General features: G+C 31.3%; 1 protein-coding gene across 2 annotated transcripts; it reads right to left on the bottom strand.

Annotated features, from left to right (window-relative positions):
- Positions 1-2,651: 2,651 nt before the first annotated feature.
- On the bottom strand, positions 2,652-22,319 carry LOC140048541 (metabotropic glutamate receptor 3-like). Of its 2 annotated transcripts, none has more exons than XM_072093279.1 (14): positions 21,355-22,319; positions 20,474-20,600; positions 17,736-18,052; positions 16,209-16,405; positions 15,836-16,056; positions 15,119-15,240; positions 14,821-15,007; positions 13,777-14,234; positions 13,197-13,356; positions 10,611-10,933; positions 7,864-8,090; positions 7,609-7,735; positions 5,945-6,051; positions 2,652-5,700 (listed from the first exon to the last, which is right to left on the bottom strand). In XM_072093279.1, exons 1-14 carry the CDS (start codon positions 21,988-21,990, stop codon positions 5,655-5,657), a joined length of 3,255 nt encoding a protein of 1,084 aa, XP_071949380.1. In that variant the 5' UTR covers positions 21,991-22,319; the 3' UTR covers positions 2,652-5,654. The 2 variants fall into 2 exon arrangements, with proteins under 2 accessions (XP_071949380.1, XP_071949381.1); XM_072093280.1 differs by having other exon boundaries at positions 7,864-8,087.
- Positions 22,320-23,576: the final 1,257 nt, after the last annotated feature.

The raw sequence follows: 23,576 nt of genomic DNA, 5'->3' as shown, positions 1-23,576 counted from the left end.
GGAAGTAAATTCTGTGAAATAAACAAACCTAAATAAGTGACAATCCTGGTGGTTAACAAATAATATAAATGTTCATTTCTCATCATTTGATTTGTACATTGTCACTATGGGTCTCTATACTTTTGATTATAATTTGTAAAATATTATTTTAAAAAGTTTTTTTGAAGTTAAAGTTATAGACAGGCAGCCCAGAGACATTTGGTTAGATGACCTACTATAAGTAGCAATATCTGACTATGTGGGTATGAGGTTACATTTTTAGGCGGCTTATTGCAGTGGATTAAATGTCTGTCATTTGTAAATTTGGTATGAGGATGTCAATGAGCATTTAATGGTGATATTAGGTGGTATCTCACTCATTTATGCTATCCCTATTTTTAGGCCCTCCGTACAGGGGGGGGGGGGGCTGGCAGGCTTATTGCAGCGGATAAAATTTATGTCGTCTGTGAATTTGGTACCCCACGTCTATACGCAGCGGGGGGAACCCGGCAGAAACGTAAATGAATGTAAACAAAGTGTATTAATACAGTAAATCAATATATATGTAATAACATAATTGTTTGCAATTAACAATTGTTTTATCAGCAGGCAAATACTTGCCACTTGGCATCACATTGGAATGGATAAACTTGTAGCCAATCAGAATGCCAGATTTTGTATGGAGGCCCACAATGGCCATAGTAGAAGTTGATATTATTATAATCTAGCAAGCACCGACAGACTACCTTGTGCTTTTTTCTCCAGATCGTAAATGATGAAATCATTGTCAATTGTAAATTTGTCAATATTCATGCCATCCACACAATGGTCACAAGATTCAACCACTGAAATGAACATTCTGTTGCCTCTTGAAGAATTATATGAACAAGAATGTCACAAATGGTTGGCGTCCAAACTAGGACTACAAACTAGGATAGATATTTAAAGCTGCATATTTCTGGTCTAGGAAGACAGTAAAGAGATATAAGTCGTAATATGCAACTTCAATCCAGATATTGGTCGTTTTGCACTCTCTGAAGTGACGGAGAGGGAAAATGGGCATGCGCACACGCCAAAGCATGTCTGTGAGATGAGAGTCTATGAGATGTATGCATACATTAGTAAAGACCTGTTCATTAACAATGTTTCCCTTTTGGTATATATTGTAAATATAATATGGTAAATATTTTTGGGAAATGTGTATAGATGAAGAAATGTTTGTCGGTACTTAGGGAGTAACGCCTTTACCCCGGAATATGTACAGTACTATAGTTTAGTCTAGGACTCATTCATTCATTTCAGACTATAGTTAAGTTACCCAAAATGTTCACTACTGATTGTTAAACCAAAAAATAATCGATAATAAATAATTATTTCTTAAATTATTAAATAGAATATCAATAAAAAAGCCTAATTTAATGAAGAAAGAACATTAAAATTGTTACATCAAAACGTCAAGCAGTGTTTTTTGTAAAAAAAATTTCTTTAAAACGTATACCAAAGCATTTAGTTTTTTTTCCAAATTTTTATTTCATCATCACCAACAGGGTTGAAAGACATAAAATATAATATAATGTACAAGTCAAAAATCAACAAATAACAAGACAACATTTAGATATTATAGACAAAACCATATGATGGAAACAAGCAAGAGAATAAAAAAATATCAACAGAACTGGTGGTGTGCCGGTCCGACCCCACTTTTGTAATATATATATATTATTATGCACCGGAAAAGGCTGTACAAATTAACATAAACAAGAAATATTTCTTACAAAAAACGCCGCGTAACTGTTTGACTGGACAGTCTTCATTAATCTAATATAATAGGTCGGCCAATCAAAACACAAGTGAACAATTGGGACTTTACTTGTGATTTATGTCATTGGCCTGTCAGCACAGTCGTTTCTTTCTAGAATTAAACGCACAAACTTGTATTGGGAATAATTTATGTTTATGTGGTTATTACTATCGCATTTAGGTATTGATAATAATAATAATATGGCTTTTGAATATATAATTACTGTCTGTAGAATAACATTTATACATTTTCGGTTCGCGATGAAAAGTTATATGAATGGATTTGTAATAGGTATTTATAATAATAGTATATGGGTTGTATTATTGCTAAGCTATCACCAAATCGCGTTATACCATTATTTCTCAGGGTTTTTTGCACCATTGATCAATACCAAACGCGTATCGGTATTATAGTTTTTAATGAATCATTACATTAATAAAAATACCCAATTAAATCAATCGCGTCAGTCCAATTCCGACTTATGTTTCGATCACATAGTTCTGTGTCTACACTGTCCCAACTAGTTTAACAAAAAAAGTGTGATGTGCCCAAATATGGTAGTGATATGCCCGAATATCGTAGTGGACATCGTCATGTCTATATAATATGGGCACATCATATTTAGTTTGATAGTATAGACAGAGCTTAAGGATTATATTTAAAAAAATGTTTTCTTACATTTTGAAAAAAAGTATTTATTTGTTTATAAGCCCAATTTTCCAGTCTCAATTTTACATTTTGAAAAAAAAAGTATTTTATTTGTTGATAAGCCCAATTGTGCAGTCTTATTTTACATTTTGAACGAAAGTATTTATTTGTTGATAAGCCCAATTTTGCAGTCTTATTTTACAATTTAAACGAAAGTATTTATTTGTTGATAAGCCGAATTTCCAGTTTAATAATAATGACCCCTTCCACAGTGCTTATACCATATACATTTTACATGATATTGACCGTGGGTTCTTTACGCCTCTGATGCATTTGTTTTTATTGTACCTTTTTAATAAATTATTATATGTTTAGGCCTAATATCACACCCAATTTAATGAAACGGTCAGATTCCGATTTCAATTGAACAAAAGTAGTACTGTATTTATTATTCATTGATAAGCCAAGGGTCCCATGGCGTTAGCCGATATCTTGAGCATTTGACTCATGTGTCAATCTGTAACACAAATCATTCTTCAAAATCTAAAGAAAGAACCTCACACGTCTTTTTTGTGAGTGATACACTATGGATATGCCCACGGAAATAATATGTGGACATTGCAAACAATCATAGGCCTACAGCAGGGAAGAGTTAAATTACAATTTAACTCTTCCCTGCCTACAGTAACAAACATAACATGGCTAATAAGCATAACATTCAGACTTGTTTGTTTTCTAGTGGATTTTTATTTACTTTAGCATGTAGAATAAAACTAGTAACAGTGGCTATATTAATAATTATACTGATTATCCTTGATGTTATCGCGTCTAATAATAAAATGTTTGTTATTGATAAGCCCAATTTTTCAGCCTTGATTTTACATTTTGAACGAAAGTATTTATTTGTTGATAAGCCCAATTTTGCAGTCTTAATAATGACCCTTCCACAGTGCATTTTACATGATATTGACCGAGGGTTTTTACGCCTCTATAGCCACTGATCAATACCATAATTAAATGAAATGAAATGTGTATAGATGAAGAAATGTTTGTCGGTAGCTGGCCAATTAAAATGTTTGTTTACTTGAATATTGGGTTGGGTATGTAGGTCACATGGCCTTAGGGAGTAACGCCTTTACCCCGGAATATTTACAGTACTATAGTTTAGTCTAGGACTCATTCATTCATTTCAGTTCAGACTATTATATAGTTAAGTTACCCAAAATGTTCCCTACTGATTGTTAAACCAAACAATAATCGATAATAAATAATTATTTCTTAAATTATTAAATAGAATTCAATTTCAATTCTGTGTTGTTGAAGATGAACTGAGTTTAACTTGACGTTACGATTGTTAAAACTGACCGATCATAATAGTTAATAAATTACGTCATCATAGATGGTAAAAAAAAATATGTACGCGCTGACAATTCCTGAATTTTTAAAACGCGACGATGTTTTTCACTTTTTTTTTGTACTATTTTAAAGTCTGATATTTCAAAATAACAAGTGTAAATAAAAGTAAATTATAATATAAAAACAATTAAATTTAATGTTTGTCTTTAGTGTAGCCTAGATGAAGATATCAGCGAAAACAGTCTGGGTTGAAGCATCAAAACCCCGTAATTTGTTCAATTTTCATGCGGGCCCGGCTTCGCAAAACTTCATGTCCATCTGTCCCAGCAACGCTCGAAAGAACCAAGAAACCATTAACGATCACGTAAAAATGTGTAAATATTCGCGGTCTTGAATCTCAATTAATGAGAACGTCTTTACTAATAAAACCAAATTTACGCGTGTAAAATGGACAAAACTTATTTTGCACACTTTGTAACATAGAAGACTGAGCAAGAGAAAGAAGAAGTCATTCAGAGATAAAATCAATATGTTTACAAAAATGTAACAAACTATCTAAAAAAAATACCCGAGGTCTTTGTGAACAGAGACTCTTTCAAGTAAAATATTATTCATATTAAAGTCAAAATAGGTGGTTTTTTTCTTAAGAGTAAAAGAAAGATAGAGGCATTGACCAGTGAATGAGTCTGTCAATGTTTTCTTGTAACAACAACATATCATTAAATTAATTAATTAAATTTAAATAATTTAATATCATCAAAACATTAGAATGACGAGGAACAAAAAAAAAAAATCAAAAAAAGTATGTCAGATAAAACTGAAAGCCATTCAGAAGTGTTACCATCAAAAGTGACTCTTTGACACCTGTCCGATAAATAATTTGTAAAAAATAAAATGATTTAAGTTTGAACAAGAGAAACTTATGGGACACCCTGACAAAGGCTTTTGCAATATCTGTATATACAACTTCTCATTGACCCTTTGCATTAAAATCCGTGTTGATGGTCACTAATAACTGGTGATATATGAATAAAATTGTGATGATGTGCAATTTTTTCAAAGACTTTAGAAATAGTAGGCAACAACGAAACCGGTCTATAATTGCGTACATCAGATTTAGAACCAGCTTTAAAGATAGGGCACACGTTGGCTTGCTTCCATTTTATCGGAAAACGTTTTTCAGAAATACATCTTTCAAATAAAATTTTATAAGGAAAAGAAAGTGGTTTGGCAGCTAAAGACAAAACAATATTACTCAGACCGTCATTACCCGAGGCCTTATGAGAATCAATTTCATAAATGTATTTTTCTATAACCTCCTGATTAAACTCAAGTTTAGATAAACAATGGGCTAATCAAGAAGATTAGGAAGATCTAAATCGTTATTATCAGATCTAAATCGTTATTATCAGGGCTAAAAACAGAATAAAAAAATGTATTAAGTAAGTTTGCTTTGTCTTTTACAGTGTAAGCTGACAGATTATAAAATTGTAGTTCCTAAGGATCCATGACCAAAAATGTTTCGGATTAAGACTTAAGTTACAACATAAAGAATTAACATAGGTACGATACTTAAATCTACAAAGTCGTTTGACCTAGCAAATCAAACATTTTCACTATTTAACCTATTTTCTCTAAAATATGATTCTTTAGATTTCAGTGCAACATAAAGTTCATTATCAAACAGGGTGGGAGTTTTCTCTTGGTTTGAAAACAGGGACAAGATCTTTAACAGTAGCCTCAATTATGTCAACAGCAAGATCAAGTTGTAGAGAACTATTGTGTATAATTAACTAATATTAGCTTTTGCTTTGATTGGAAAATTTAAAAATAATTGATGCTTTCTTTATTTATCACTTCTTCATCTTTATTAAATTAAGTGTTCATCATTCCGTATATCATGAGACTGTTGAGCCCTGTGAAAAAAAAATTACAGTAAATACATATTTCATGTGTATTTTATAAGATTATACTTATTGTCTCTAAAATTTGGTTGATAAATTTAACAAATACAGTACTTGGAAAGTTCTTGCAAATATACAACATAGATATATTGGGGGCTACTGTATGATGATACAATAAATTCCAATGACTTCTAAACCAGGTCTAAACTACATTCAGTCTTATTACAATTGTATAGAAAACAAAAACATTACATACATTGCACATTTGAGTAGTTTTCTTTCTTGTGAGAGGACTTGTATTAGCTGATGGTCCTTGTCACTTTGTTTTAACATCTTTAATATGGGTTCAAGTGTATCTGTTGCCTTTGGAAATAGTTAATAGTTAAAATTAAAATTAATGTAAAAAATGTCATATCTCAAATTATTACAGAGTGAGTGGAATAAAACTAATTCTCATTTATCTGATAGCACAGTATTTGAAAAAAAAAATCCCCTAGCTGGGTCAGAATGGAAGGCTAGCTTCAGTATACCATGAAGATATGAGTTAACTATTTTTCCATGGTATACTTGTTGAACCTTTTAGCTCATGAAAATATACTTCCATTCCATGATTATTGTTTGTTTATTACATTTTCCACACACAACAAATAATACAGTTGTTCATTCTAATAAAACATAGATTAATTATAAATTAGATTAAAAGAAACATGTGTGTAGATGGAGGTCAAATAAGTTAAGAACCCCATTTCAAACATTATTATACATACATTATTATTATTATTATTATAATTATAAATATGTGATAAAAAGAAATAGAAAAAAACACAAGTTAAAAAAAAATAATTAATAAATATATAAACAGAGTAGTATTCGGATAGGCCTATGGGATAAAAAGCAAATATGCATATGGAAATATGTAAAATCATGGCACATATTATTATAACAATAACAATATAATGAAAATGTAGTCGATACATTATTTATAAAATACATAGGCTAAACAAATGAGATGGTGCATGTCAGGCAATTACTTACCCTATGTACAGACCAGAGATTTCTTGAGGTTATATTTAAAATTAGCAATGGATGGTTTGTTTTTTAGTTCAAATGAGAGAGAATTCCAAAGTTTGGGACCAGTATATAAAACAGAATTACATTTAAGGTTTATTGTGAAAGCTTTGGTTACAATTACATAATCATCTGCATGTCTAGTATTAAATGTATGCTTGTCAGATGATTTAACAAATGATGAAGAAATATGATGTGCAATAATTCAATTATGAATACGATTATTACAAAACATTAAATATGTCTTACAGCAACACAAATATGCTCAGCCTGTGTCTCCTAAATAATATATGTACCATAGTTATTCTTTTATGTTAGTTCTCTTTATCAACACAAAGACTGCTGATTCTTTTTAAAATGTATTTCAAAAGCTAAAACATGACTTTTACTATTGGGAAGAGCAATTTAGAGATGGCACATTTTACAGGATGGTGTCACATATCTATGGAGATAGCATGGGATAAAAATACTTTTGAGAAAAGCTTGCCATTGAATGGAACTACTGATTAATTACGTTTACTATTAAATGTTGGATAGTTCCATTATTTATAATGGGTATTATATTATAATAAACTATGCTATATAAAAACCTGTTGTACTTGGTTTATTAACATTTTTTGTTTCAAACGTTTGTTTTTTTAAGAAAAATGTTTTTTTTTAAAAATTAGAACAATTTTCAAAAATCGCAGCTGGACAACAAAATTACAAATGTCATGTAATATCAAATCAACCAATACAATTTTGAGGATATACTTTATGTTTGTTACAAAACATTATGTATTAGTTTTGTAACAACAACATATCTACTATACTGAATACTATACAATACATTTCTAGTCAGATACTACTTACATAAGCTGACCTTTCCAGCAACCACTTAATGTTGGTTTCGTCAAGATCAACACTCTCAACGAGATCCTCAAGAGCTTGGTGCTCTACTTGATACATTTTCACTAAAGAGGTCATGTGATCATCATAGCTGAAATTATTTAAAAACAAACAACCCTATGTGAAATACTAAGTATTAAACTAAAATGGTACTGTATGTGTGATTTGTTAACTTATATTAATATCAATATTCAAATTTATTATCATACTGTACTAAACCTAATATACATCTCCTTCAGTTCTTTGTATAGATCATTGGCTTGTTCTACAGCTTTATCCCGCTCATTTTCAATCAAAGAAAATTCTTTCTCCTTTCTGGCAAGGAATTCCACAAAGTTATCTGACATGCCATCACTTGTTAATCTAGTAGAAGAATCTTCCAGGTAAGGAGCAGTTGATTTTGATTGTTTAATATTAGCAGATGTGTTTTCACTAGTACAATTCTTCTGAAACAATGCATAAATCAATATAATGTATAACAGAACCCAAGCTAGAATCTATTATTAATACAAAGTGTGAAGGTTCTTTCATTTTTTCCCTTCATTCAAGAGTGCAGGGTGTATCACAGAACAAAAATAATCTGATACATGCTGGTATTTATTACGATTAGAATCAACTTATTTTTCACATTTTTAACTGTTGAAAGAGGAAATAAATGACCGCAATAGGCCCATATTTAATACAATTAAATGACCGCAATAGGCCCATATTTAATACAATTAAATGACCGCAATAGGCCCATATTTAATACAATTAAATGACTGCAATAGGCCCATATTTAATACAATTTAGAAATTTTAACTTTTTATTATCTTAACATTTTATAATTCTATAGTTTGATTTGATTTGAATTTATTTGGAAAATCATCATAAAAAATATATATACAAAGTGATAACATAAATTACGGACATTACAAATTATACATTTATAAATGATTTTTCAGGATAGCCCAAAAAGCTTATCAGCTTATTTCCATTGGGATCCTTTTACAATCTAAAATAAAAAATTACAAAGTATTGCATTAAACATGTAAATATAACAAAAACAATAATATAATAAAACAAGTTAAATTAAAAGACTATGATTGACTTATAGTTATTTTGTTGAACAGAAATGTGATTTAACGTTTTTCTTAAAATTTAATTTGTTTTCTATTTGCTGAATGGAATGAGGTAGGTTGATGTTGAAATACGTACTTTTTATAGATTTATTTATTTATTTTATTTATTTATTCATTTCCCAACCAACAGTGAGCTCATGGTTCACCACTTACAGGAGGGAACACAGACAAACACGAACATATACAATAACAAACATTAAACTAAACTACTAACAATGTTACGAAACTTACGGAAATTATTACTAAAGATATCTAACTCAGGGTTTCTTAAAGTAAAAGAATTATAAGTTTGACTTAATCTACTAATAAAACCATTTTTTAAAACATTTACTCTACTAAAAGGAATATGAAAAGTAGTATTTCTTCTAAGACGACGACTAGGGACTCTAAGATAAAAATTACTAACTAAATTACAGTCAAATAAAGAATTAATACATTTATACAAAAAAACAAGATCAAAAAAGGTTCTACGAGACTCAGGAGATCGGACATGGAAATGAAAGTCAGGATTCTGGTTGTGGCTGATGTAGCGTAAAAAACGGTTATGCAGACGCTGAATGCGCGTAGACTGAGTTTTCGAAATAGAATTAAAAATAACAGAACTGAAGTTGAGAATGGGATGGATAATTGAATAATAAAGGTGGATTTTGGTTTGCCTGTCAAAATGTTTACAATTACGCCACATCAGCCCAAGCAGTCTATTGCACTTGCCAACAAGATAATCAATATGAAAAGAAAAACAAAGGGAACTATCAATAAAAACACTAAGATCTTTTTGCGATTGCACCCTATTAATGGGATTGTCATTAATTAAATAATTATAAAATAAAATGTTCTTTTTCAAAGTAATAGTTAAAATATTGCACTTTACTGGATTGAGGGACATACCCCATAAAGCTGCCCAAGAACATAGCTTGTCCAAGTCCACCTGAAGCCTGTCAGCATCCTCAACACTACCAATAATTTTGTATAGCTTAACATCATCAGCAAACATAAGACATCTGGAGTGGGTGAAGAGTTTTGGGATATCATTGACAAAAAGATTGAAAAGGAGAGGACCAAGAATCGATCCCTGAGGGACACCGGACTGAATAGGAAGCCATTCAGAGGATATACCCTCAATGACCACTCTCTGGAACCTACCATTAAGATAACTACGAAACCAGGAGATAAAATCATAATGAAAACCAAAACGTTGTAAGCTGATGTATATGGGCGGCCATTAGGGCCATAATAGTCTCATCTCATTCTTTTGTTTATTGCTCCATGAGGGATTAATACATTTATTACTGATATGTGTAGTTCAATTTGTGACCTTAAATTAGATTGAAAAAATGTAGGGATACTTTTTCTATAATAAAAACCCCAAAATGTGTGACTTGCAATGTCTGGATAGTGAAAAAATATAATAATCATAAAAATTTTCATCAGGAGTGTACATGGTGTAATCTATTTCAGAATTGGCTGGTAATGGTTGTAATACCAATATAAATACAATTGAGTTGGGATAGTTCAGAATATGGTTGGTGGATACAAAAGGTTGGTAAAATTAGGTTCATTAGTATATGATCATAATTACCCCCATTCACAATGATGGTCATAAATCACTTTGTAATGCAGTGGCCTCTAACCAGTATTTTTTCAATGTGATATTTTTCCATCAATTTAATACCAGCAAAATATTTTAATGAAATATATTTTATAAAATATTTTTCGGAACATAGAATAAGTATAAAAATCATATAGTTTTATAAAAAAAACAAATTAATTGTTCATTTCATTTTTAATTGACAATAATACAGATGCAGACAGAATGACATACAGTACAAATAAAGAACCACTTACAGTTGAGATTGCTATATGACTTGCATTTTTCATATTAATTGTGGATTGTCGAACATTCATTTCTGGGTGCATGTAGATTATCCATACTTTAGGAAAGAACATACAGAAAAGTGCAGACAGTCCATTTGCAATAAAACCAATACAGCTAATGATTGTCTTATTGTAGCCATTCTTGGTAAACATTGATGCTAAGAAGATGAACCATATCAGACAACATGTGAGGATCGTGAACGATATTGATCTGGAATCATTGAACTGGCCTGGTAATTTGCGGATACGAAAAGCTTGGTATCCACACAGCAAAGCCAACGCCAAGTTGTACACTGAAAGTGATCATAATCAAAATCTTGATATAATAACATAATATACTGTATCATAAAAAATAAGCATGAATAAAACTGCGCAAAACTCCTTAGTAGTATAGTATAAATCAATTTTGGCCATGGAATCTTCATGTAGAGACAGACAAATAAAATAGTCCATTAAAATAAGAAAACATGGTAATACTACTGTATGAAAAGAGAGGAGGGCATAATATTTCCAAGTTACATGGACTCACTCATGCTTAAGCTGTGTCCATGAACCAGAGTAAAAATGTAAGATTTTATTCTTCACTTTTGTGTGTAATTTTGATTTCTGTTTAGTTAATGTCGACAAGTTTTTAAGTATCTTGTTTAATTTTATGCCTTAGTGTTGTGTATTACACCCAACACATTATATTCTTTATTTTAATTCATACCATGAAATTAATTTATTTCTAAATGCCTTTTGTGTGTATCTAAACGCAACACACTTTATTAATTTTGATTCATTTTTTTTATTTATTTCGTGTATTTATGTTTTGTATTTCACACTACATTCTATTAATTATGATTTTGATTCATTCACTCGGCGGATAACTCCTTGTTATTGTATGAAATCATGTTTTTTTTTCTGTATTATTCTTTCTTTCTGTCAATTTTGTGTCTCGCGTATCTCTAAAACGTGTAAACATAACATTTTATAAAATTTGTCAACATATGGCCATTTACGTTAAGTTGTGCACTTCCTACTTTTGAATGATGTCAGAGTTGCGCAACAGGACTTACACATGATTTTATGAATTTCGCATATTTAATAAGATTGAAAACCATATAACAATTTAAATTGAAACTTAGCGAAACTGTAATTTAAATCTTGTGCTAACTTTCTGTCGAAAAAAAATGTCTTGTTTCATGTTGAAAGTTACGCGCACGCACAAAATTTGATGAAAGGAAAAATAAAGTTCTATGTCATTTTAAGCATGTAAAAATTTGCAATTTTTTACGCACCTGGTGTGCACGTAACATTAAGAACATTTTTTTTTGCCGTTAATTATGTTTTTCCAGCCTTTTCTAGTAATTTTTCCAACTTTTAAACAATTAAGACTTAAAATCACGTCATATGAGCACATCGAATTGGACAATTCAAACGCGTTTTTGATGAAAAAGTTCAAAAATTCAACAAAATTATTCCTTTATTTAAACAGTCATAGTTTCTAAACAAAACGGTGAAGTTTATTTTTATTAAATATTCTGGAAGTTGATGAGTTGTAGATATCAGATCATGCATCAATATGGCTAACCGGACATTGTGTCAAACAAAAGCGTGTTCAAAAGTAAATTTCAGTATGAATGAAAAGTGATACTCATGATTAAAACGTTTCTGGAAGCTGTTGAATTGTAGATACAAATTCATGTACAAATTTTGCGCATCGGATGTTGTGACGTCAACATATAGCCAGTTGAATTATAAGAGTTGTATTTTCATATTTTGAGTCATAGTTCACCGAATTTAAAAGAACGCGCATCAATATTCTACATATTCACATTTCTTTTACACGTTAATATGTTGTTGCTCAGACAATTTTTATCCAAAAGTGCTATTTTCGTCTTTCATTTTGAAGACGTCATCATGTTAAAAATTAATTAAAGGCGGGTCCCATATTTTCACCTAAGCTAAACTGTATGTAGTATACTGTAGGCCTATATACTTGAACACAAAATAGAGAGCACTGACAAGTTCAATGTCCGTGATATTCAGATCATAATAGCATATAAATCTTTTTTCTGTGCGCATTTTACTTAAACCAGGCTTAATGTATGCGCGTGGCGTTTGTGATGCGGATAACTAACTCGTCAAAGTGATGAGTTCAAGTCTAGTTTGATTTACTTTTGTATGCTGTATTTCACACAAAATTTTTTTTTTTGCATTTATTTTATCATCAAAGTGTACCATTGTTGTAAAAGTAAAGTTTCAAATAAATTAATATTATTATTAAAGACTTTAAATATTTACTATATAAAGTATAATTTTGACGTGGCCCTGCTAACACACAAACCCTCTCTAAAGTTGAAATACAATAGCAAATAAATATCGCATACAAGAATATAACACTGACATTTTGTAAGAGACATGTTCATATTTCCTAAGGGGTACACCAGCCTAGCAGCTTCCCTTTGTAAAAGTTGAAAACGTTTGATTTCTTTGAGCCAAAAAATAATTCATTACAGAAGTCAAGTCTTCAAGTGGTAAAATTGATAGTTACTAAAACTGCATAGTGTTTACCTATAACTGCAACTGGTTCAGCCAAAGAACTGTGCTTGCATTGAATGTAGGTGGTAGTCGTTGACAAATAATACTCTTGTATTGAAGGAGAGGAGTAGATAAGCATACCTTGTACAACTACAAGTATCATCACAATTACAAATATAAACAGCAGCTGGTACTGCAACAAACAAGGAACATTTAAAACTCACAACAAAAATGAGTTGGTGAGATAAATTAAGAATAAGAAATATAGTCCATGAATTTGTTATGTTAAGTTTGTATCTCAACTGAATTTTTTCACAGTAAAATCATGTAATAAAAGTTTACATATAATATTATAACAATCTATAAAAAAAACCTTATTATAATATGCAGTAGCAAGTATTAAAATGTAATAATCAATGCTGCAAGAATAAGTATTCTTCATTTTTGTTTTTCAATTTTTATATTTGTTTGTTTGTGGGGGTGTCCCGAGCACACAAATAATATGGTCAATTTTTGCATAACGTAAAATTAAATTGATGCGAGACTAAAAAATCATATATTTTAATATTGAATTTTCTAGTCACAAATTACTTTATATTTGAATGCATCTTACCTTGATGTTCAAGTAAATGGACGGGCTGCCATCAGATAATTTTCGATTAAATATTCTAGAGATTCGATTGGTCTTCATAAGCAAAGCACCAACATAAATGGAGAAGCTTACACCCATCATTACTAAACGTGCATTGCAGATAAAATCTGTTGGCTTTCCCATGAACATGAATGTGCACAAGAAGCTGACAATAACTCCAATACCAAGGACATAGCTTAGCTCAGTACTGGTAGCTTTGATTGTGGGTGTATTACGATACCTGATATATACTATTAGACAACCTATGGCTAATATCATTCCTAGTATCACAAACACAATTAGTAAAATTGTAGCCGATGAAGACCATTCAAGGTAAACAATATCATTTTGCAAGCAGTCCGTTTGTTCAGGATTAACACTAAATCCTTTCTCGCACAATAGACATGCCTTTTCATCACTTGTAGTAGTGTACCATCTATCTGCTTATGAAGAAAAAAAAAATTAAAAACAGTTGTTGGCCATACAATAGATTTTTTAAGCTCAGGTACAGGCATACATTTTATATATAATATCTTGTTAATTGTACATAAATCAAATATTTGTAAGAGAAATCATTTTTTACCACACCATTTATTTTTCATAGTTTTTAAAAATGCCTCTCTATTACAACATTTGTGTACAAAAGAATTGAGATTTTACTGTTTAATTTGAACTTATTCCGCCTCCCCCCCTGATAACAAACTGCTTATTTTCAACAAGCTTGTGTAACACAAATAAAGTCCCAAAATTATGAAACTTAGGGGAAACTATAGATCGATAATTATTGGAATGTATGATCGATAGACATTTTTTACTCGCACCTGGCCTTCAACAATATGTAGAATTAAAGATAGAATATATAATGTAGATGATATAGCATAAAATAAGATTTTTTGAATATTTATAATCAAGTCAATATTTTAGTTGATTTTAATATATAAAATAACTACCAACATATTAAATCATGACTTCCTTTTCATTCATTCATAGTTGTAATTGGTTTATAAACAGAAAAAAAGTGATCACCTTCGCAAGGTTCACAAAACCAACAGCAGGCAAGTTTTCCCGCCTGCTGGTATGTTCCAGATGGACACGATTCAGAGCATCTTCCTATAGGTGGATTCATTCCATTTTTCCATTGAGTCTGGGTATTTTGAACAGTAAAACCTTCATCTGGATCCCATTCCATTACCTTTTCAAACTTGTTAGATTTCTGTTTACATTAAAAATAAAATAATTAAAATTGGACAGAATATTTATTTTATATTGGAATAGAGAGGTGGTGGTTTGATAGGGCTTTTATAAAAGGCAATGTACATTTTACCTGTAAGTTGAATATTTTGTATCTAGCATAAGGATCACCATTATTGTCAAAACCAAACCTTTCCTTGGTCACACCTTTAAATGACACATTCTTAATGTAATCTGCATAATTGTTGTAGTCTCCTAAAAAAAGGTAATAATCGTAATATTAATCATATTTCAAAACAGTATACTCATTGTATAGTAACATATTTAAGGTGGATATTTTTCATATTATAGTATCCGGATATAGTGGTGGCAGGCATCAGGAAGAGGTATGCTCGTTTAGCCATTATGTTTCCATTAAAATATTTATAAACTTTTCACCATAATAATAACCATTAGAAATAGATGCTACTTTTTCACATTGAACAAAACAACCAACATTAAGTGGGAGGATCAAAAAGTGAGAAGGTTTAATTAAAATTGAATGATTATGCTTCTAGGCATATGAAAACATGAGGATTTTTATGATTCCTGTCCCATTGCATCATTGTCGAAGAGTAAAAAAAATAACAACAAAAGATTGATTCATTCGAAACTCGCCCTAATAATTAATATATTCTAAATTACTTATTTTGTGGCACTGTATGACTAGCAAAAGGTCATTGTGAGACAATCTCAAACTATATAAACTTAGGTCCTACAGGCAAAGTTATATTGCATAGTTTAAAATGTAATTGATAAGTATTATTTACAAATTATGACATTTGATATCAGACATAATAAATGTACTTACCATGGTTTCTATACAAGTCATCCAATGCATATGCAAATGCGTACACAGAGTCCATAACAAATGCAGACCAAATATCAATATCAATGATATCCTTGAAGGTATCGTTACTTGTACATCGTCGTTTTTCAACATAATTCGATAATGAGCAATTGTGCAGTTTTTCTAATGTTTGTTTGTAGAAAGGGTTTGTATTTGTATATGGATTCATTTTTAACAAGTATCTACAAAATAAGAAACATGCATAAGAATGACATGCTTTGATTTTGATAATTATATTTAAAAGTTATTTAATATAAATTCAAGACAAATTTGCAATTTATTTGTCATATCAACCCCCCCCCCCCTCCCAACAGCGTTAGTTAAAAGTACTTACTCATTGAATTCTTGATCTACACCAGACATAGGAATAACTCCCAGCATTCCATGTACAACATGTTCATAATTTTTAATCACTTGATTACTATTAGCCCAGGAATCACAAGCAATCCATGTTTTATTCATCATGTTTCGTTTATCCGCTTCTTTAAGAATTTTAGAAATGTAATATTTTTCACAAAATGTGAAGATGACCTAAAATAGTAAGAAGTACTACAGTATTTAACATTTTTTTAATTAATGAAATTAATCAGAACAAACTTTATTTATCTGGAAATACAGTAATAGAACGGGCGCCCAGAGAGTTTATTCAATGTGAAAAGCCACAAAAGGTTTGATGGGCCGATTATGTAGATATATGACCAAGATTCAATAATCAATATTGCTGCCGGGTCCTAGTATCCTGTAAATTTATTCTGGGGACAACTGGGGTAAAAAATGGATTTAATCATGTGAAAAGCCACACAGATAAAAGTTGTTGGACATTGTTTACCTCCGCCATAGAGGTATATGTAATCAGTAGCATGTGTGTGTTTGTTTGTTAGCAGGATTACTCAAAAAGTAATTACCGGTACAAGATCTTTACCAAAATAAATATACAGATAAATATGTTGTCAAGGACCATTCCATTAAATTTGGGACCATGGTCCCAATTCTGGACCACTTTTTGAGTATACTTTTCAGACCTGCTAGTGTTAAAAGATAGGACAGAATTTTTCAAAGCCGGCGAGCAGTCCTAAAGTAACAAGTAAACTGAAATTGAATTTCTCGAGAAATACTTGTCCAAAAAACTTCATTTTTGTACAAGAGTTATAATTTGTGATTTGTAATTTTAAAACATAATTTGATTTAATGTTTTTTTACCGGAGAAATCTTATGTAGGAGAATTTTACAGTAGGCGGAGGTATGCACTCTCGGAGTGGCTTTCTAGTTCCCATATGTGTATACAATGTTTAAAACAACAATGACAGCAACTTTATCCTGTAAGTTGCCTGAGACAGTAGACCCAAGTGACCACTCAAAAATAATGATAATCATGTCAAGAGCCACACGGCTAATTCCTTTTGCATTGTAACTGTATACACATTGGGATGCACAAAATACAATTGACAGAAAATTTATCCTGCCAAGGCAATAGCCCAAACATTCTGACTCTGTTCCCTACAAGACTCGAAGAGCCATTAAAGTCTAATTCCTTTTGCATTGTAAATATTACCCTATTTTTGTGCATCCCAATGTGCAACAGTTACAATGAAAAATGAATTAGCTGTGTGGCTCTTGATATGAAAGTGGTCACTTTTTCGGGCAACTTGGGCAAGGATAAAGTTGCGGTCATTGTTGTTTTAACATTGTATACACATATGGGGACCATGTCCAACAACTTTTTTCTGTGATTAAATCGATTTTTTATAATCCATCTACATAATCAGCCCATCAATCCTTTTGTGGCTTTTCACATGAATAAACTCTCTCACCCGATATATAATGGCTTGAAATTTATTTATCATAAAAATTGTAACCCTACCTCAGATTTGCTTTCCTTTAACTTTGTTACTATTTCTTGTTCTGCATTTTGCTTATCCTTTATAATCAGACTCTGACCAACACATATATCAGCCTTTCGGAAATTCTTTTCTAATTCTTCTCGACCTTCAATACCATAATTATCATTGGAGTAAATTATATCAACAAGATTCCATTTGTACTTCTTGGCTATTTCACACATAACATGGGCTTGGTGCTTGTCAGAAGGGACAGTTCGAAAGAAATAAGGAAATCGTGATTTTTTGCTGAATTCTGCGGCTGTAGCTGAATAACTTATTTGAGGAATTTTAAACAAAGCTGAAATAACAAACAAGATATTATTGTTAGTTCAATAATAGTAGTGCAGGAGTACTTAGAATCCGTGGAAATATGTGAGGACATTTATGCATTGTATTTTAACTTATAATGATTTTCCACTTAATCTTATTTCACAATGCTTGCTTTACAGCCCATCATGAAACTCATTCGGCAGATTACCAGTATTGAAGATTCACATCGACTTTGGACAGATCTTGATGCGTTCTGCAAGTGGTGTAAAACTTGGGGTATGCTTATTAGTGTTAAGAAATGTAAAATTATTATTTTCCAATATCATATTAATAATCACACTCTTGATGGAACCACAAAGACCTCGCTCGGTGTTGTTCTTGTCCTTGATAACAAACTCAACTTCAACTGTCATATCAAGTACTGTACGTACATTAGTAGTAAATGTAATAGAATGTAAGGTGTTACTGTTACTCTCTGATTATATTGTATTGTACATGATCAAACAAAAATTGTGGGAAATTAAACATTCCCACATATGGCCATACTGTGTTGAAACACTGGTTCTCGTCAGATCACTAAAGTTAAGAAATGATGGGCCTGGTTGCATTCTATATAGGAATAGCGGAGGGTGCTGTATATACCTTTCGCCCAAAAATAATGTTATTGTTAAATAAAAGAAACGCAAAATGATTTTTAAAACCATACTGATACCCTTTTTAACTAGAAAGCCACTCCGAGAGTGCATACTTCCGCCTACTGTAAAATTCTTCTACATCAGATTTAGTCACCAGAAAGTGTGTGTCTTAATGCTGTGTGTGGTTTAGGCTAATTTTACTACAAGCATGTGTATGCGAGTTTGGTATAATGGTTATGTAACAAGCATTTCAATTAACAATAGCTTTAGTTGACTAACAATAGAACAGCAACGCGAAAATCAAACGAGTGAATTTGAAAAGAAATAGGGTTTTAAACTACTCGCATCAAAAAACGTGCATATTGAATCAAATTATGTTTTAAAATTACAAATTATAACTCTTGCCTGTTGTACAAAAATAAAGTTTTTTGGAGAAGTAGTTCTCGAGAAAATGCAATTTTAGTTTACTTGTTACTGCTCACCAGCTTTTGAAATTTCTGTCCTATCTTTTAACACTACTGTAGCAAGTCTGAAAATAATTTTAAAAAGTGGTCCAGAATTGGGACCATGGTCTGGATTCCCTAAAAGGTAATGGAATGGTCCTTAACCACATATCTACTGTATCTGTATTTTCATTTTGGGAATGATCTTGTAATTACTTTTTGAGTAATCCTGCTAACAAACAAACATACAAACACACGTGATCGATTTACATATACATCCTTGGTGAAGGTAAATATTAGGTTATATGCATTATCATGCATACAGTATAACCTATTGATTCTGTCAGAATCTTTATTAGGTTACCGTATATGCATTATCATGCATATAACCTATTGATATTGATTCTGTCAGGATCTTTATTTATTTATTCTTTCCATAGCACTGTTTTGTCCGTCAATTATTATTATTAAATTTTAAAATTAATATAGATCATCAGAATGCTCGGGAACACCTATTTTTCATTTCATTTTCTTGAAGTAAATGTATCATATGTATGATTTATTATGAAATTAAGAGAACAAAAGTTAATTAAGTCATCATTTATTGCATATTAAATTAAAAAAATTATATTCCGACAATCAAACAAATTAGGGCATTTTCTTAGGCCAAAATAACAAACTTAACATTAACTTTCTTTCTTAAAATGTTCATATATTAAAGATGTTATCATAGTAAAAAATTATAATTCATTGTGATATGTAATAATAATCTATCTCCACCAAAGTGGTTACTGCATAGTAAATACACGGAGGAATTCTTCTACAACTTGTAGTAGTGAGTTGTGTATGGCTCGGTGGTCTGTGCTCGTGTCTATGGCATTCAAGGTACCGAGATCGAGTCTCCCCTTGGGAAACGAAATAAGATTTTTTTTATTATCCGTATTGTTTGTTCAATTTATTTCTTAGTGTATAGATTATACACATGATTTATAATGAAATCTAGATAAAAAGTAACTTATGTCTTTATTATTATGTAACAAATGTGGTTTATGACATCGCATAGGGATCTGTGATCGGATTGTGATACCGGCTATTGTATTTGTGTTAGCAAGATCCTATCATATATTATAAATAATTAAAGATTCTGAGAAAATCAATCAATCAATATATCTTTTAAAAATCTATTATCTTTATTTAAATCAATGCATATAACCTATAATTCGTCATAGTGACTATTTCATAGTTTATTTTTAGCCAGCTGAAAATAAACTAAACTTGTGTACCTATCATATTTTACATAAAAGATTAGTTTAAAACATAATTTTTTTTTATATGACTCGTATCTGAAGCCCTTATAATCTATTAACTTACTGAGCAGATCAGAAACCACTTTTGATGTAGAACTCTTGCCTGTTCCAACAACTCCCACAGTTTTTACTTCATTTGAACATGTTTCAGAACCTTTATCAGAATTTGCATCTATAAAATCTAGTGTTTGCTAAATTGAGAGAAAATATGTTTTGACATTATGCAAAATCATTATCAATGATACAGAGAAGAGCCCCTGACCTGTAATATTATTATTTTCTTTTTGAAACACTTACAGTATACACAAGTATTAAACGCAAAAACCAGTGGCATAACATGCCCTCCACAGAGTAGGGTAGTGGTGGAATTTACCAGGTATACATGGATTGTTTAAATGGCACAATCGGGATCAATATGATTTTGAACACATCAGACGATACTCAGGCCAAACACTTAAGATGATCGGGACCTTATTTTCTGATCCCGATTGTCTGACAGAGAAAAGTTTATTTGATTTTTTTATACAGTACAGTAGTCACACACACGATGATGGCTAGAAGAGCTAGAGCAGTTGCTAGAAGAATAACAGTACATGTTTTGACACTGGATTTGAGTAACCAAATTGGTTGACATTTTCTAATTCTAGTATTAATTGTGGCCTGCTATAAATCCCATTTATTTATAAATTCGTTTTTCTTCTGTGATTCACCCACCTTGGATTTGGTACGTCATAAAAAGACGGAAATTATGGTCATTGGAAAAGAGGAAAGTGACAGTTTGTTGAAACAAAGGTACAGTAAAATGAAGGCGGGGTAGAATTGAATAGGTCACATGCATTAGTACATACTATTTAACATCATATTATACTAAATAGTACTTTTTTGCAAATAATCTCCTCCATATAACATTTGTGTACATGCTGGCAGCTAGCTACGGCTACTCACCTGTAATGCTCGGCTTGTATCTGAACAATCATCACGAATGTCATACCCAAGAGTAGTACTTGGCAACACACTATCATTGTTATTAACAACTTTTATTGCATAAATCATACTTTCTGTCCACAAGCCAGAACGTATTTGAATCTTCCCACATTGAATTTCATCATCATCAGTTAGATGCACCGGAAAAAGTCCTCCAATAATCACATCTCCTGTAGCATATGCCCTACTACTACTACTAGTTCTATCCTCCATTCCCTTTATTTGTTTACTTTTATTTTTACCTAGTATTATGGGACTCCTTTTAGTTTTGAAGTGTTCATGAATCACTTTGGTGTGATATTTTGAAGAAAATGAAACATTACCAGAAATTACGCCCTCATCTAGGCCCACTGCTGGATCCTTCTTCTTGTCAATTGCATGTAGGCCTAAATTGTGGTCTCTCTGTTTAGTATACTTTTTAATATTAGTAATGCTAATAATAGGTAGGGGCGGCGAAGGTGAAGCCCTCAAATTAATAAGGCTAGGCCTACTAGTAAGAAGAGTGTCATTGTTTTGCCTAATAAAATCAATTCCTATAACAAAAACAACACAACTGTGTAGTAACACAGGGAGCAAGAACACATTTAACAAAAACATCTCCTAATCTTTTCCTCGTGTACTTAGAAATACTGTATACGAAAAAAAAAAACGCCTAGGCTAGGCCTAGTTAGTACTAGCCGCCAGCCAGGTCGATTCGCCCAGCTTGTTTGTGACGTTTTGCGCTGTTGTATTATTATAGCTGCTCCAAAAATGAGAAAGACATTTCCGGCTGCTAATTCTGGTTGAGAATTCTCAAAGGTTTGATGTTTTTTCTACCTTTCTGGTAAATGTTCTAATCCAAATTGTATTAATACAGTACTAAACAGTAGTGATAGTGACATTTATGAACCATATGAACGATTGCATACACTACTCGCTCATTTTATTTACAGTTTTTTTTAAGTGACGTAGAAGATATCTACACATGCGTCGTAGAAGAACTCCTGTGGATCGGATTGGAGAGGAGGAGTAGGGATCCTTCCTTTTTAAGACACTAGATATAATAATAATATAAAAGTATGGAACGCCGTTTACGCAACATTTCAATGATATGAATTTTATGACGCGATACGTGAAGATATGAATTGAATGGCGCGATATATGAATGAAATGTTTTGAATTGAATGCTTTGAATTGAATGTTTTGAATGAAATGTTTTGAATGAAATGTTTTGAATGAAATGTTTTAAATAAATTGTTTTGAATGCAATGTTTTGAATGAAATGTTTTGAATGAAATTTTTTGAATTAAATGTTTTGAATTAAATGTTTTAAATGAAATGTTTTGAATGAAATGTTTGAATTGAATTGAAAAGTCAAACTATTGGTGGCGTATGTCATTCCCTCTCGCGATTTTGTTCTCAACCTCTTAGGCCTAAGCGTGGGTACCCTCATCTCCTTTCCACGCTGTCATCAATATGGATCCTTCAAACATTTTCATTCAAAACATTTCATTCAAAACATTTCGTTCAAAACATTTCATTCAAAACATTTTATTCAAAACATTCAATTCAAAACATTTCATTCAAAACATTTCATTCAAAACATTTCATTCAAAACATTCAATTCAAAACATTCAATTCAAAACATTTCATTCATATATCGCGCCATTCAATTCATATCGATGCATTTCATTCACATATCGCGTCATAAAATTCATATCATCAAAATGTTGCGTAAACGGCGTTCCATATTATGGTGTTGTCTCTGTATTTCACAAGAATATGACTTCCGCATAACGCGGATTGTGGGTACTTCAATTTTTATAGAAAAGAAGCCAGGGAATCCTAATTTAGTAGACAGAATATGGGGGCGGGGAAACCAAACTTGCTTAGCAAATCAAAGCACAGTAAAGCAAAGGATAAACTCAATACAACAAATAACATTAATGTACGATCCCGTTAAACAATGTTCCGTTTAATACTGTTAACTATAGTTATTTTGGTATACTTGAATACTTGAGCACAGAGTGATAAAGACTCGGGTAAATTTAACAATATACAACAGATAACATTAATATACGATCATTTTGGTATACTTGAACATGGTGATAAAGAATAGAATAAACTTAACAAAATACAACAAATAACATTAATGTACGATCCAGTTTACCACTGTTCTCAACTATAGTCATGTTGGTATACTT

This window comes from Antedon mediterranea, chromosome 5 (assembly GCF_964355755.1).
Source record: "Antedon mediterranea chromosome 5, ecAntMedi1.1, whole genome shotgun sequence".
NCBI classification, from domain to species: domain Eukaryota; kingdom Metazoa; phylum Echinodermata; class Crinoidea; order Comatulida; family Antedonidae; genus Antedon; species Antedon mediterranea.
The sequence above is the reverse complement of the archived record's forward strand: the minus strand, read 5'-3'. Positions and strand labels throughout refer to the sequence as shown.